The 12,737-nt window shown below is 36.5% G+C and overlaps 1 protein-coding gene across 1 annotated transcript in view; it reads left to right on the plus strand.

The window, feature by feature from the left end:
- LOC136824756 (cytoplasmic dynein 1 heavy chain 1-like) overlaps positions 1-10,588 on the plus strand; it is a 31,333-nt gene extending 20,745 nt beyond the window's left edge. The window contains 14 exon segments of the mRNA XM_067080731.1: positions 611-791; positions 2,633-2,922; positions 3,069-3,260; positions 3,380-4,117; positions 4,361-4,726; positions 4,908-5,309; positions 5,655-5,893; positions 6,283-6,583; positions 6,697-6,788; positions 7,079-7,178; positions 7,781-8,089; positions 8,272-8,444; positions 8,671-10,082; positions 10,278-10,588. Of these exon segments, the coding sequence (XP_066936832.1) occupies positions 611-791; positions 2,633-2,922; positions 3,069-3,260; positions 3,380-4,117; positions 4,361-4,726; positions 4,908-5,309; positions 5,655-5,893; positions 6,283-6,583; positions 6,697-6,788; positions 7,079-7,178; positions 7,781-8,089; positions 8,272-8,444; positions 8,671-10,082; positions 10,278-10,552 (5,070 nt within the window). The 3' untranslated portion in view covers positions 10,553-10,588.
- Positions 10,589-12,737: the final 2,149 nt, after the last annotated feature.

Below are 12,737 nucleotides of genomic sequence, written 5' to 3' on the forward strand. Positions count from 1 at the left end.
GTTTTTTTCATTTTTCAAAAATTTTGGCCTGGGGACAAGTTTTTCGCCAAAACGAGGCTAAAACTTGGGGCAGCCAGGAGACTTCAAAATTTGTTCGATTTGGCTGAAATTTTGCACACTTGTTCCTTGGGTGAATATCTGGGGTCTACAATTGGGTCTATGAAATTTTAAGCCACTGAAGTTGAGCCCAGTGCGTTGCGCATGTTCAACTATGAATTAACCGAGATAAAAAGTTCTCAAATCATGATAGTGATAATCGAACTTTTTAAGCCTGTTTAAGTAGTGTTGATTTTACAATTATGTCTTGAATTAAATGATGATATTATGACGGGCGGACAGAATTTCTATAATGCTGCATTGTCATTTTGTCTGATAAAAATTCAATTTGAGTAAGCATTCTGCTTTTGCAAACACATAGGAAAATTGACGATTTGAGTTCACAAAAAGGTTCAAAGCAAACTTTTTGATAATCTGAATTTCTCATCAATGTGTTTTAATATTTGGAAGCCTTCTTTATACCATAATGTGAACGACCGTACAGTTCACATTATGATTTACGGTATTAAGAAATTGAAAGGAAAGTGTTTTGATTTTCAATTTTTTCCTGCAGGTTCACAGAAAGTACACTGGGGAAGACTTTGATGAGGATTTGAGAATTGTTTTGAGAAGATCTGGATGCAAAAATGAAAAGATTGCTTTCATTATGGACGAGTCTAACATTTTGGATTCTTCATTCCTTGAAAGAATGAACACTTTACTTGCCAATGGAGAAGTTCCTGGGCTTTTTGAAGGTACTTTTTATTCAAATTTAAATAAGACTTCATACCATATCCTAAATTTTTGTGTTTGTGTTTTTCTATTTGTTTACAAGATGGCCTTTTTTGGACCTACCCCGGTGGAGGTCCTATAAATTAACCTTTGTCCGTCTGTCCGTCCGTTAGTTACCAGCTTTTCTCGAGATTGGCTCATTAGTTTTTTCTGATTTTTTGCACAATGATGCAAAATGGCAATGCCCAAAATGTGACGGAGCCCGATTTTCGAAAAAAAATTTTTTGGGGCAAATTTGGGCCAAAAAACGGGTTTTTTGGACTTTGTGAAAAATTGGATCATTAATTTTTTCTGATTTTTTGCACGAAAGTAGGGTACCATCATAGGTATAAGATGGCTCAAGCAGATTTTTGTAAAAAAATTTTGTTGGCTCAAAAAACGCATGTTTATCTATAAGAATCACTATTAATAAGCATACATCGATGTTCTTAGTCAAATTACTCAATTTTTTTTATGAGATAGATGTTTTTCTGCTCAAGAGGGCTTACTTTTGAAGAATATGTGTGTTTAGACAGGAAATTTGGGTTGCTTGGCGTTTTTTTATAGAAAAACTGGCCAAATTCGATATTTTTTTACAAGCACATTATCAATTACTTAGGTATTGGCTTTTCTCGAGATTGGCTCTTTCATTCTTTATGATTTTTTACACAAAGATGCATAACTATAAACCCTTGAATGTGACAGAACCCTATTTTTGAAAAAAAATGTTTTTGGGCAAATTTGGGCCAAAAAACGGCTAAAAAACAGGTTTTTTGGACTTTGTGAAAAATTGGATCATTAATTTTTTCTAATTTTCTGCATAAAAGTAGGGTACCATCATAGGTAAAAGATGGCTTAAGCAGATTTTTGCAAAAAAAAATTGTTGGCTCAAAAAACGCATGTTTATCTATAAGAATCACTATTAATAAGCATACATCAATGTTCTTAGTCAAATTACTCAATTTTTTTATGAGATAGATGTTTTTCTTTTCTCACGAGTGTTTAGACATGAAATTTTGGTTGTTTGGCATGTTTTTATAGAAAAACTGGCCAAATTCGATATTTTTTTATAAGCACATTATCAATTACTTAGGTATTAGATTGATTGGCTCTTTCATTTTCTACGACTTTTTGCATAAAGATGCATAATTATAAACCCTCAAATGTGACAGAGCCCGATTTTTGGAGAAAAAGATTTTGGGGTATATTTCAGCTAAAAAAACGGCCATAAAAGGGTTTTTTGGACTTAGTGAAATATTGGACCATTGTTTTTTTCTGATTTTTTGTATGAAAGTAGATGGCTCAAGCAGACTTTTGTAAAAAATGAATTTTTCAGCTCAAAAAAAGCATCTTTATCAATAAGAATCACTATTAATAAACATACATCAATGTTCTTAGCCAAATTACTCAATTTTTTGGAGAATTTTTTTTGCTCACGAAGTCTTGAATATGAAAGAACATTTCAAGAGCATGAAATTTTGGTTTCTAAACGTTTTTTATAAGAAACAAACGACCAATTTTAATAGATCGTCACTATTTGTGAATTATTATTTAATGGTCACGTCACGTAGATATCAATTATAAACGTGTTAAATGCATAATCCAGGTAGGTCCATCAAAGTATCACTTGTTGTCCTAAAAACACCAATTTTAGAGATGATTTTTAACTTGGGAATATTCATGTTTCAAGGAATTTAATTTAGCAGATTTGTCAAAAAAAGCTAAAGTTAGATTCTGCTAAAATTTCTTCCTTTAAGGTAATCTCTAGTTTAACGCTTTTGTTTCAGTTGGCAGAACATTTTTTAATACTCTAAATCTTCCTCAGGTGATGAATATACTACCCTGATGACACAATGCAAAGAAGGTTCCCAGAAAGCTGGGCTTATGCTTGACTCAAATGAAGAACTGTACAAGTGGTTCACACAACAAGTTATGACAAATCTCCACGTTGTTTTGACAATGAATCCATCATCAGAAGGTTTGAAAGACAGAGCTTCCACTTCACCTGCCTTGTTCAACAGATGTGTCTTGAACTGGTTTGGAGATTGGTCAACTGGTGCCTTGTACCAAGTTGGTCAATCCTTCACAAGCAAAGTTGATCTTGAGAAAAACAATGTAAGTTTGATTGAATTGTCTAGTATTTTTTGTTTGTTTTTCTATTGGCCATGTCTTGTAATTGAACCTATCAAATGACAAATGATAGTTGTAAGAAATGTGCGACAGTCTATAGAAGTTGTTTTCATGTTTTTCTTCTCTTTCAGTACAAAGCTCCTGACTACTTGCCAGTTGTATACAAAGACTTGCCTATGCCTCCCACTCATCGTGATGTTATTGTCAATGCTATGGTGTTTGTCCATCAATCCATGCATAAGTTGAACGAACGTGAATCTGCTATAGGTGGTCAAACAGTGTCTGTCACGCCAAGAAGCTACCTTGATTTCATCAACCATTATGTATGTTAATGCTCCCTTGTTATTTTTCACTCTTATGCACAAGCTGCACTTTTTGCTGACCCCTAAAGAAAACAAATTGTGGTTGTAAGTTAAATTTGAATTTTTCTTTTCTCCTTTAGATGAAACTGTTCAATGAGAAGAGATCTGATTTGGAGGAACAACAGCTACATTTGAATGTTGGTTTGCAGAAAATTAGAGATACAGTAACCCAAGTTCAAGACTTACAGCAAAGTTTGGCTTTAAAGAGGCAAGAGCTGGAAGCAAAGAACACACTTGCAAACCAAAAGTTGAAGCAGATGGTGAAAGACCAACAAGAAGCTGAGAAGAAACGTGTAACTTCAACTGAACTCCAAGGTGACTTGCAAAAACAAACTGATGCCATCAATGTGAAGAAAGCCCGAATCATTACTGAATTAGCTGAAGTAGAACCAGCATTGCTAGATGCTAAGAGTGCTGTCAAGTCGATCAAGAGGGAACATCTTGATGAACTGAGGAGGTTGGGTAAACCTCCACCAGCTATTAGAATAGCTTTGGAATCAATTTGTCTCTTGCTGGGCACACCATGCACTGATTGGAAAGAAATTCGTCAAATTGTCAGCAAGGCAGCTTTTATACCAAGCATTGTCAACTTCCAAACTGAAGATATTAGTGTTACAACAAGGAAACAGATGATCAGTCAATTCTTGAACAACCCAGACTACAGTTACGAAAAGATGAACAAAGCCAGTTTGGCTTGCGGTCCTTTGGTCAAATGGGCTATTGCTCAAGTTTCGTATGCTGATATGTTGCAAAAGGTTGATCCCCTTCGTGAGGAATTATCTAAGAATGAAGATGCCATGTTGGCTAATAAGTCAAAGGTAGGTACTCAATAATTCTTCATAACTCCTTTAGATACTTAGTGAAAGAATATCCAAACCTTTTGCTCCGATTTCTCCTTTCTGTTCCCTACCAGCCCTTAGGGTCCAGTTTCCCCAAAACATGTCATGTGCCAAGAATTTGAAATGGTTATCTTCCTTTAATTTTGAATAGCAAGGCAGATCCTTGTGTTAGTTGCAACACTTAATTTTCCTGGATGCATGATCTTTCTTTTTCTTTCCTAGTTAACTGCTGTTGCAGACATGATTAATGAACTTGAGGGTCATATTGCTAAATACAAAGAAGAGTATGCAGCTTTAATCAGTGAAGCACAAGCCATCAAAGCAGATTTGTCAACAGTTGAAGCCAAGGTCACAAGAAGTACTGCTCTACTGAGAAGTCTTGGATCTGAAAGACAGAGATGGGAGGTGACAAGTGAAGGATTCCAAAATCAAATGGGCACCATTGCTGGAGACGTTCTGCTGAGTGCTGCTTTCCTTGCTTATGGTGGTTATTTAGATCAACAAATGAGATCAAGCTTGTGGCATATTTGGAAATCCCATATTGAACAAGCAGGCATCAGCTTCAGATCAGACCTTGCGAGGACTGAAGTAAGTGAAGTCTTAACTAAATTTAGTTCTATTTGATTGCTTTTTTAATGAAGAAAACTATTCCGCATCGCTCTGAAATAAATGTGGACACATAGTTACACTGAATAATTATATGCGTGATCATGAAATTCTTAAAAATTAATTGCAACATTCTTGAACCTTAAAGTATTCTTTTTTTCAGTTTTTGTCTACTGCTGATGAAAGATTACAATGGCAATCCCACTCATTACCGTCTGATGATTTGTGTACTGAAAATGCTGTGATGCTAAAACGATTTAACAGATACCCTCTTATCATTGATCCCTCTGGTCAAGCTACAGAATTCTTACTTCAAGAGTACAGAGAGAAGAAAATTACCAAGACAAGTTTCCTTGATGACGCTTTCAGAAAGAATTTAGAAAGTGCTTTGCGATTCGGAAATCCCTTGCTAGTTCAAGATGTTGAAAGTTACGATCCAATTCTTAATCCTGTCCTGAACAAAGAAGTTAAGAAGACTGGTGGTCGTGTATTGATTACACTAGGAGACCAAGATATTGATTTATCTCCTGCTTTTACGATCTTCCTGTCCACCAGGGACCCAACAGTGAGTACTCTTATCACCTTATGCTTCTGTTTTTGAAAGGTTTCTACTTCTTTCTTCATCCTCAACTTCAATTGAGCTAGATTCTACGAATGTCTGATTGTCCCAAATACTTAAGGAAAGCCTGCAGTCTTCAAAAATGATCGACTTTGGTTGAAATTTGGCATACTCGATCGATCCTTGTGTGAAATCTGGGGTGTATTCTTCATTCTTCAAAAAAATTGAGGCACTTGTTTTTTTGTTTTTTTTGTTACATTGGGTCTGTAAATAATTTGGTCCCAGTGCGTTGCGCATGTTCAACTATTTTATCTGGTTGATTCAATTCATTCTTAATTTTATTTATTTAAGGTCGAATTTCCACCGGATTTGTGCTCAAGAGTTACTTTCGTCAACTTCACTGTTACACGGAGCTCTCTTCAAAGTCAATGTTTACATGAGGTGCTCAAAGCTGAACGTCCTGAAGTTGATGCCAAGCGCTCTGATTTATTGAAATTACAAGGAGAATTCCATCTTCGCCTACGTCATTTAGAGAAAGAACTGTTGCAGGCTTTGAATGAATCAAAAGGAAGCATTTTGGATGACGACAAGTAAGGAAGCTTACAATGTTCATTTGTTCTAACTTGATACATGAATATTAGGAGATTTTCGTGTTAATAGAAACCCTGTTTATTTTTAAAGCTAAACTCTACAGTTTAAACCTGCTCATTTGTGTTAATTTCAAGGCTGTTAACTGATTCCATACTCGTGTTCATATAAGGTCATTATTGCACACAAGAATTTAAATGCCTTGCTAATTACAATTTAGCAAAGGATACAATGTAGTGCGAGAATAACGCTTGTGATAACTGCTGGTATACTCATTTTCAATTGGGATATCAGTTTTAAAACATTGCTACACTTGAAATATCATGTGTTTACCCTCTAAGGTCCACTCCTTTGAGAAATTCGGATGTTCTTTATCCACTTTTCTTTTTAGGGTCATCACAACTCTTGAAACATTGAAGAATGAAGCTGCTGAAATCACACAGAAAGTCGAAGAAACTGATACAGTTATGATGGAGGTGGAAGCTGTCACTGAACAATATCGAACACTCGCAGCTGCTTGCAGTTCCATTTATTTCACTATGGAGGGATTCCATGCTGTCCATTTCATGTATCAATTTGCTTTGAAATTCTTCTTGGAGATTTTCCGATCCATCCTGTATGACAATGAGATGCTCAAAGACAAAAAGGACCCCATTGTTCGTTTGAACATCCTCATTGAATGCTTGTCTCAGGTACATTGATTCATCTTTGCTTAAGTTTTTTTTTTTGCTCAGCACACTGTTTATTTGTCTTCAAGATATTGTTTGTTGTGTATTTTTTTATCAAAGAATTTCGTTTATTTCAGGTTGCGTACAATCGTGTTGCTCGTGGTTTGTTTCATGACGATCGAGTCACATTTGCAACTCTCCTTGCCCGAATCAGATTAAAGGGTAAAAAGTAAGTCTGCTATCCTCAGTACTTCGTATAATCGTTGTTTGCTTGGAGTCTCTTGATGAAAACTATTCCGCATCGCTCCGAAAACACTGTGGACACATAGTTACACTGAAGACTATTTCAAAATCGTTTTAAAAGATTAAAATTGATTAATATTGAATGATGATAAATTTTCCGCATCGCTCCGAAAACTCTGTGGACAAATTTATTCTGACGATTTCTACTGTACTAAATTGAAAATTCGTTTGAAGTGGAGTTTAGTTCTAATAATCTATTTTGTCTTTTCATTTTAGTGAGAATCATTACGATAATGAACTCGACCATCTGTTGAAAGGAAAAGAAATCGTAGTACAAGCTGACTCAATAAACATAACAGGATTCACGGATCAGTTGGTAAGAATTTATCTAAAGTCGTCTACACCACAATCTCAAAACGTAGGCCCGTCTGACATACATAGTGTCCTCCCCCCCCCCCCTTTATAAAGGGGGGGATTCTGATTTTGGCCCTATTTTTAAAGTATGGGGGAAAATGAAAAATTTGAAATTTGCTGGGGGGGAAATAAAGAGGGGGAAAACCATAAATTTAGGAAATTTTGACTGGGGGAACTTCACTGATCTCAAGGTTATCTTATTGCAAAACCTGTTTAAGCAATAAAATCAGCAAACCTTTTTAAATAAACCAACTTTTCAATACAATTTCATTTTCCCAGCACTTTCAAGGCTATATTTTCAAGCTTTCCCAAAATTTCAAATTTGATTTTAGGCATTTTTATGTTAACCATATGGGGGAACCGCAAAATCTTCAAATAGCTGAGGAAATTCAAAAGAGGGGGGAACCGAAAAATTTTGAAATATGGTGGGGGAAAGAAAAGAGGGGGAATAGAGAAAAAATTGGATTTTTAGTGGGGGGAACCAACCCAGGAGGACACTATGACATAGTTTTGATGTTTCATTAATCTTAAAAAACACTAATTCAAGAACTTTCTTCTGTTTAGAAAACGTCTCTCTTGCGTTTGAACAAACTACCACCTTTCAAAGACCTCGAGAAATTCATCAAAGCCAATCGTGCAGAGTTCGATCAATGGCTCGATTCTACGAATCCGACACAAAATGTACCAAAATGTTGGGACGCTAGTGATCTTACACCCGTCGGAGAAGTCATGTACGAGACACTTGTTGTACAGGCTTTCAGACCGGACAACCTTCATGCCATGATGAGACGTTTTGTCCTGATTGTTATGGGAACTGACTTCCTTCAAGGTGCCGAAAAAGAAATGGACATGTCAAGCGTTGTTGAGAAAGAGGTAAAGATACTTTCTTAATCAAACACTCTTACATTCATTAAATCAATGATGAAAACTATTCCGCATCGCTCCGAAATAAATGTGGACACATAGTTACACTGATGAATTTTAAAGCACTGAAATGACATCAACAGTATCATGTCGTGATCTGAAAAGGCTAACTTAAAAAATTTATTTTACAGATTAAAGCACAAACTCCCATGTTGTTATGCTCCCCAGCTGGTTACGAAGTGAGTGGACGGGTTGACGATTTGGTTGCCCAAACAGGAAAATCAATCACTTCCATTGCCCTTGGGTCAGCTGAAGGTTTCAACGAAGCTGAGAAAGTCATCGGTGCTTCTGTCAAGTCAGGAAGGTGAGATAACATAAATATTTTATAGCGATAATGTTTCGAATAGTACCTTCTTTCTTCTCTCGAATATTAGTGATGGGTTGATGATAAAAATGAACCATTTCGATTCTGAAACACGATGTTGAATTTGTTCATGCACCACCAGCTGACCATCTATTAAAATCTTATCATGATTATGTATTGTATTTCAATTTATACAGCAAATTTAAATAAATTCTTTCCTTCTCAGATGGGTTCTGTTGAAGAACGTTCATTTGGCGACATCTTGGTTGGTCTCGCTGGAAAAGAAACTTCATTCAATGCAACCACACCCTAACTTCCGTTTGTTCATGACAATGGAGGTGAATCCTAAAGTTCCTGTCAATCTGCTCAGAGCTTCTCGTATCTTCGTGTACGAACCACCGCCAGGCATCAAAGCTAACCTCCTACGAACCTTCAGCACCATCTCCGTTTCAAGGATGTCTCAAGCTCCTGCCGAAAGAGCAAGAATGTATTTCTTACTCGCCTGGTTCCATGCCATTGTTCAAGAACGAGTGCGTTACGCTCCTCTTGGTTGGTCCAAATCTTACGAGTTCAATGAGTCAGACCTTCGAGTTGGTTTTGATATGCTTGATATCTGGATTGCATCAGTCTCACAGAACCGGGCCAACATTCCACCAGAAAAACTACCGTGGGACGCTTTCAGCACACTTCTCGGTCAATCCATCTATGGTGGTCACATCGACAATGAATTCGATCAGAAGTTGTTGCAGTCATTCATTGATCGCCTTTTCACCAAACACAGCTTCGATTCAGATTTCCCCTTGGTCACAAATGTAGAAGGGCATAAAGATACACCTATTCCAGACGGTGTTAGACGTGAGCAATTTATGCAATGGGTATCAAACCTTCCCGATTATCAGTCTCCCTCATGGCTTGGATTGCCAAATAATGCTGAAAAAGTTATCTTGTCCACATTGGGTGACGCTTGTTTGGCCAACCTGTTGAAAATGAGAACGCTGGCTGAAGACGATGAATTGGAGTATGTCCCTGAAACTACCGACAAAGACGAGAACTTAGGAGTTGATGACCGTCCTCAATGGATGAAATCGCTGCAACAATCAGTTCGCAATTGGCTCAGTATCCTTCCCGAATCCATCCAACACGTCAAACGTACCATGGAGAACATCAAAGATCCTCTGTTCAGATGTTTTGAAAGAGAAGTCAATCTCGGAGTCAAGTTGCTCGACAACATGCGATCAGATTTGACGGAGATAATGATGGTATGTGAAGGTCAACGCAAACAGACCAACGATTTGAGATTGATCATAGATAACTTGGTCAAAGGAGTCATCCCAAAATCATGGAATCGTTACAAGGTTCCTTCAGAGCTGACGGTCATCCAGTGGATTGTCGACCTGGCTGAACGAATGAAACAACTGAAGAATATCTCCAAGATCTCCAACACAAGTGGTGCACGAGAATTGAAATCCATGAAAGTATGGATGGGTGGTCTCTTCATGCCTGAAGCATTTATTACAGCCTCACGCCAATACGTTGCCCAAGCAAACCAATGGTCTCTTGAAGAACTCTACCTCAAAGTCACTGTCGCTGATCAAAACGAGCAGTTATCCATTGATGATTGTAGCTTCCTTGTTTCTGGTAAGTTGGTAACCTTTCATACATTTTTAGATCAAATGATGAAAACTATTCCGCATCGCTCCGAAAACAATGTGGACACATAGTTACACTGACTGATCGATTCATGGATGCATTATATGTCAGCGTTTTTATATATCATTATATATGAGATACGTTACCACCAAAACATAATATAATTAAATTTCTGTTCTTTAGGTTTGAAATTGCAAGGAGCTTCCTGTTTGGCGAACAAATTGAGCCTGGTCGACACAATTATCACCGACCTTTCTGACATCCGTCTACAATGGGTGAAGATCGATCCGGCGAACCCACCAGAGCTCAGTGGAAACGACGTTAGCTTACCGGTGTATTTGAACCAAACACGCCGTGAATTGTTATTTACCGTGGATATGAGCACGTCGGGTGCCGTTCCTGGAAGATCGTTTTACGAGCGTGGGGTTGCTTTCATTCTCTCTTTCTTATCTGGCTAAAATGCGGATATTGACTCATGAAAATTTCTTCATATTATTAAGCAGATATTCAATAGGTAAAAGTTGGTTATTGAGATTTATTAACCCGAGGTGATGTAATATTCAACGAGGCGAAGCAGAGTTGAATATACATCACCGAGGGTTAATAAATCCAATAACCAACGAAAACCTATTGAATATGTTTTATTATATACCTAAGGCAAAAACAAAACATTAATTATGTTAATAGTCGAACATTTCACTTAAAACACTCCCATAATCGAACGTTCGAATGTTTTCCTTTTTTAATGATTTTCTCAATTACTTTGAATCATAAAATTTGTTCATGAAATTGACAATAGATTTATTTTAATGGATTTCTTTGATACAACAAGAGCAACAACAAAAAAAAAAATTTGAAAGCAAAATTTAAAAAAAAATTTCTACCGTGGTATAATAGCCATGGTATATCAAGAATTATTCAATGGCTGTTTTTGCCTACAGGTATATAATAAATAAAGTTATACGATTACTATTAGGTAATGTATTGTTGGGTAATTTTATTGTATGTGCATTTTAATTAAAAAAAAAACTATTTTCTAGGTCAGTGCACAATGGCATAGCATTTGAATTTTAATTCTTTAAATCGCGGATTTCAAAATCAAGATCGCCTCAAATTTTTAAAACTTGAATCTTGGCTTTACTTGGGTCGGCTGTTAGGGTTATTGTTCTTGAAAGTCTTTATGTTTTGTTATTTTGATATAAGTTATTCTGCTCTAGGGTTTAGTTTTGTTTTGTTTAATCTATCTATTTGTAATTACTTGAATCATTTCATTTCAATAAATATATTAAATTGAAATCATAAAATGCTTTGACATTTTTTGTATGGCAGTAAATAGCATGGTCAATTTCTGGTCCACAAAAAATATGGCGTGTTTATTTTGTTAGGCCAACTATCGCCTGTACTGATTGGTGTAATTAAAATATGTAATCGTCAGCCGTGCAAAATTACTCGAATCTGATTGGTTTAGAGGAGTGCAATTAATCGTTAATTGCACTATTACCACTTTTTGCACTCTTCGGCGGGGGGACACTTTTGTCCCCTTATTCTTTTCTCTCCCAAGTACTGTGTCAGAGACTTTTTTTTATTATATAATAAAAAACAAAATATAAAAAAGAACAAAGAAATTTTACGTTAAAATAGCTTCTTTTAATTGAAAACAAAGAAAAATTACACTGCAATGTTTTCTTTTTAAACACAAAAGAAAAAAAGGAGGTTTTCGAATGTTTATATTATGACGATTACCTCGGAATCGTATGTTTTGTCGTCCAATTAACGATTAATCACTCGTCTCGTGATTAATCGTTAATTGCACTCCAAACCATACGATTACTAGTACTAATCAATAAATTTAATCCAACCCCCCCCCCACCCGTTTAATAATTTTTAAAAATATTTTCAGCTGTCAAAGAGAAGGCCCCTTATTTTGCTCTGAATAGCCTGATTTTAGCCTATATTTACCTTATTTTGGGTTTTCAGAAGTACAATTTCCAACCCCCCTCCCCCCCGTTTATTAAAATCTCAAAAATTTTCCAACCGTATTCAATTAAGGGGCCGTTCTAGTACGTACGCACTAAGGGGGTGAGGGGGGGGGTTCTTCTCACAAGCGTATGCTTGCGTACAGGGGAGGGGAGGGGTCAAAGAAAAATGTACGTACGCAGAGAAAAAATTTTCATAGCCCTATTTTGCTTGTTTTTTGTCGACTTTTACGCTTCTTATACGCATCAAGGAAAAGTTTCTTAATAAACATTGACTTTCATGTATAAAATAAAGGTCCGAACCAAACGATTTGAATTCAAAATTTTCTTCGACCGAGGGGAGGGGGTGAGTGAAAAAGTACGTACTTACAAGGGGGTATAGCCATTTGCGTACGCTTGCGTACAGGGGATACTAGATTTTCGACATTTAAGTGCGTACGTACTATGTGGACGGCCCCAAGGGCTCTCTGACCATAGTGAATTTTAATATTTGTCACGTACAAAATACGAATTTCTGCCTGATGTAGCTCACAAAACTTTGACATGTTATACATTTTCTGTTAGGCCAAAAGTCTGAAAATTTAAGAATCGCAAAGAAAAAATTTGATGAGAACCGAATGCGCCCAATGCGTAGAGCACTAAGGCACTAAGGCTGAGAGGTACCTTC

This window comes from Clytia hemisphaerica, unplaced genomic scaffold (assembly GCF_902728285.1).
Source record: "Clytia hemisphaerica strain Z4C2 unplaced genomic scaffold, Clytia hemisphaerica genome assembly, whole genome shotgun sequence".
NCBI lineage: Eukaryota > Metazoa > Cnidaria > Hydrozoa > Leptothecata > Clytiidae > Clytia > Clytia hemisphaerica.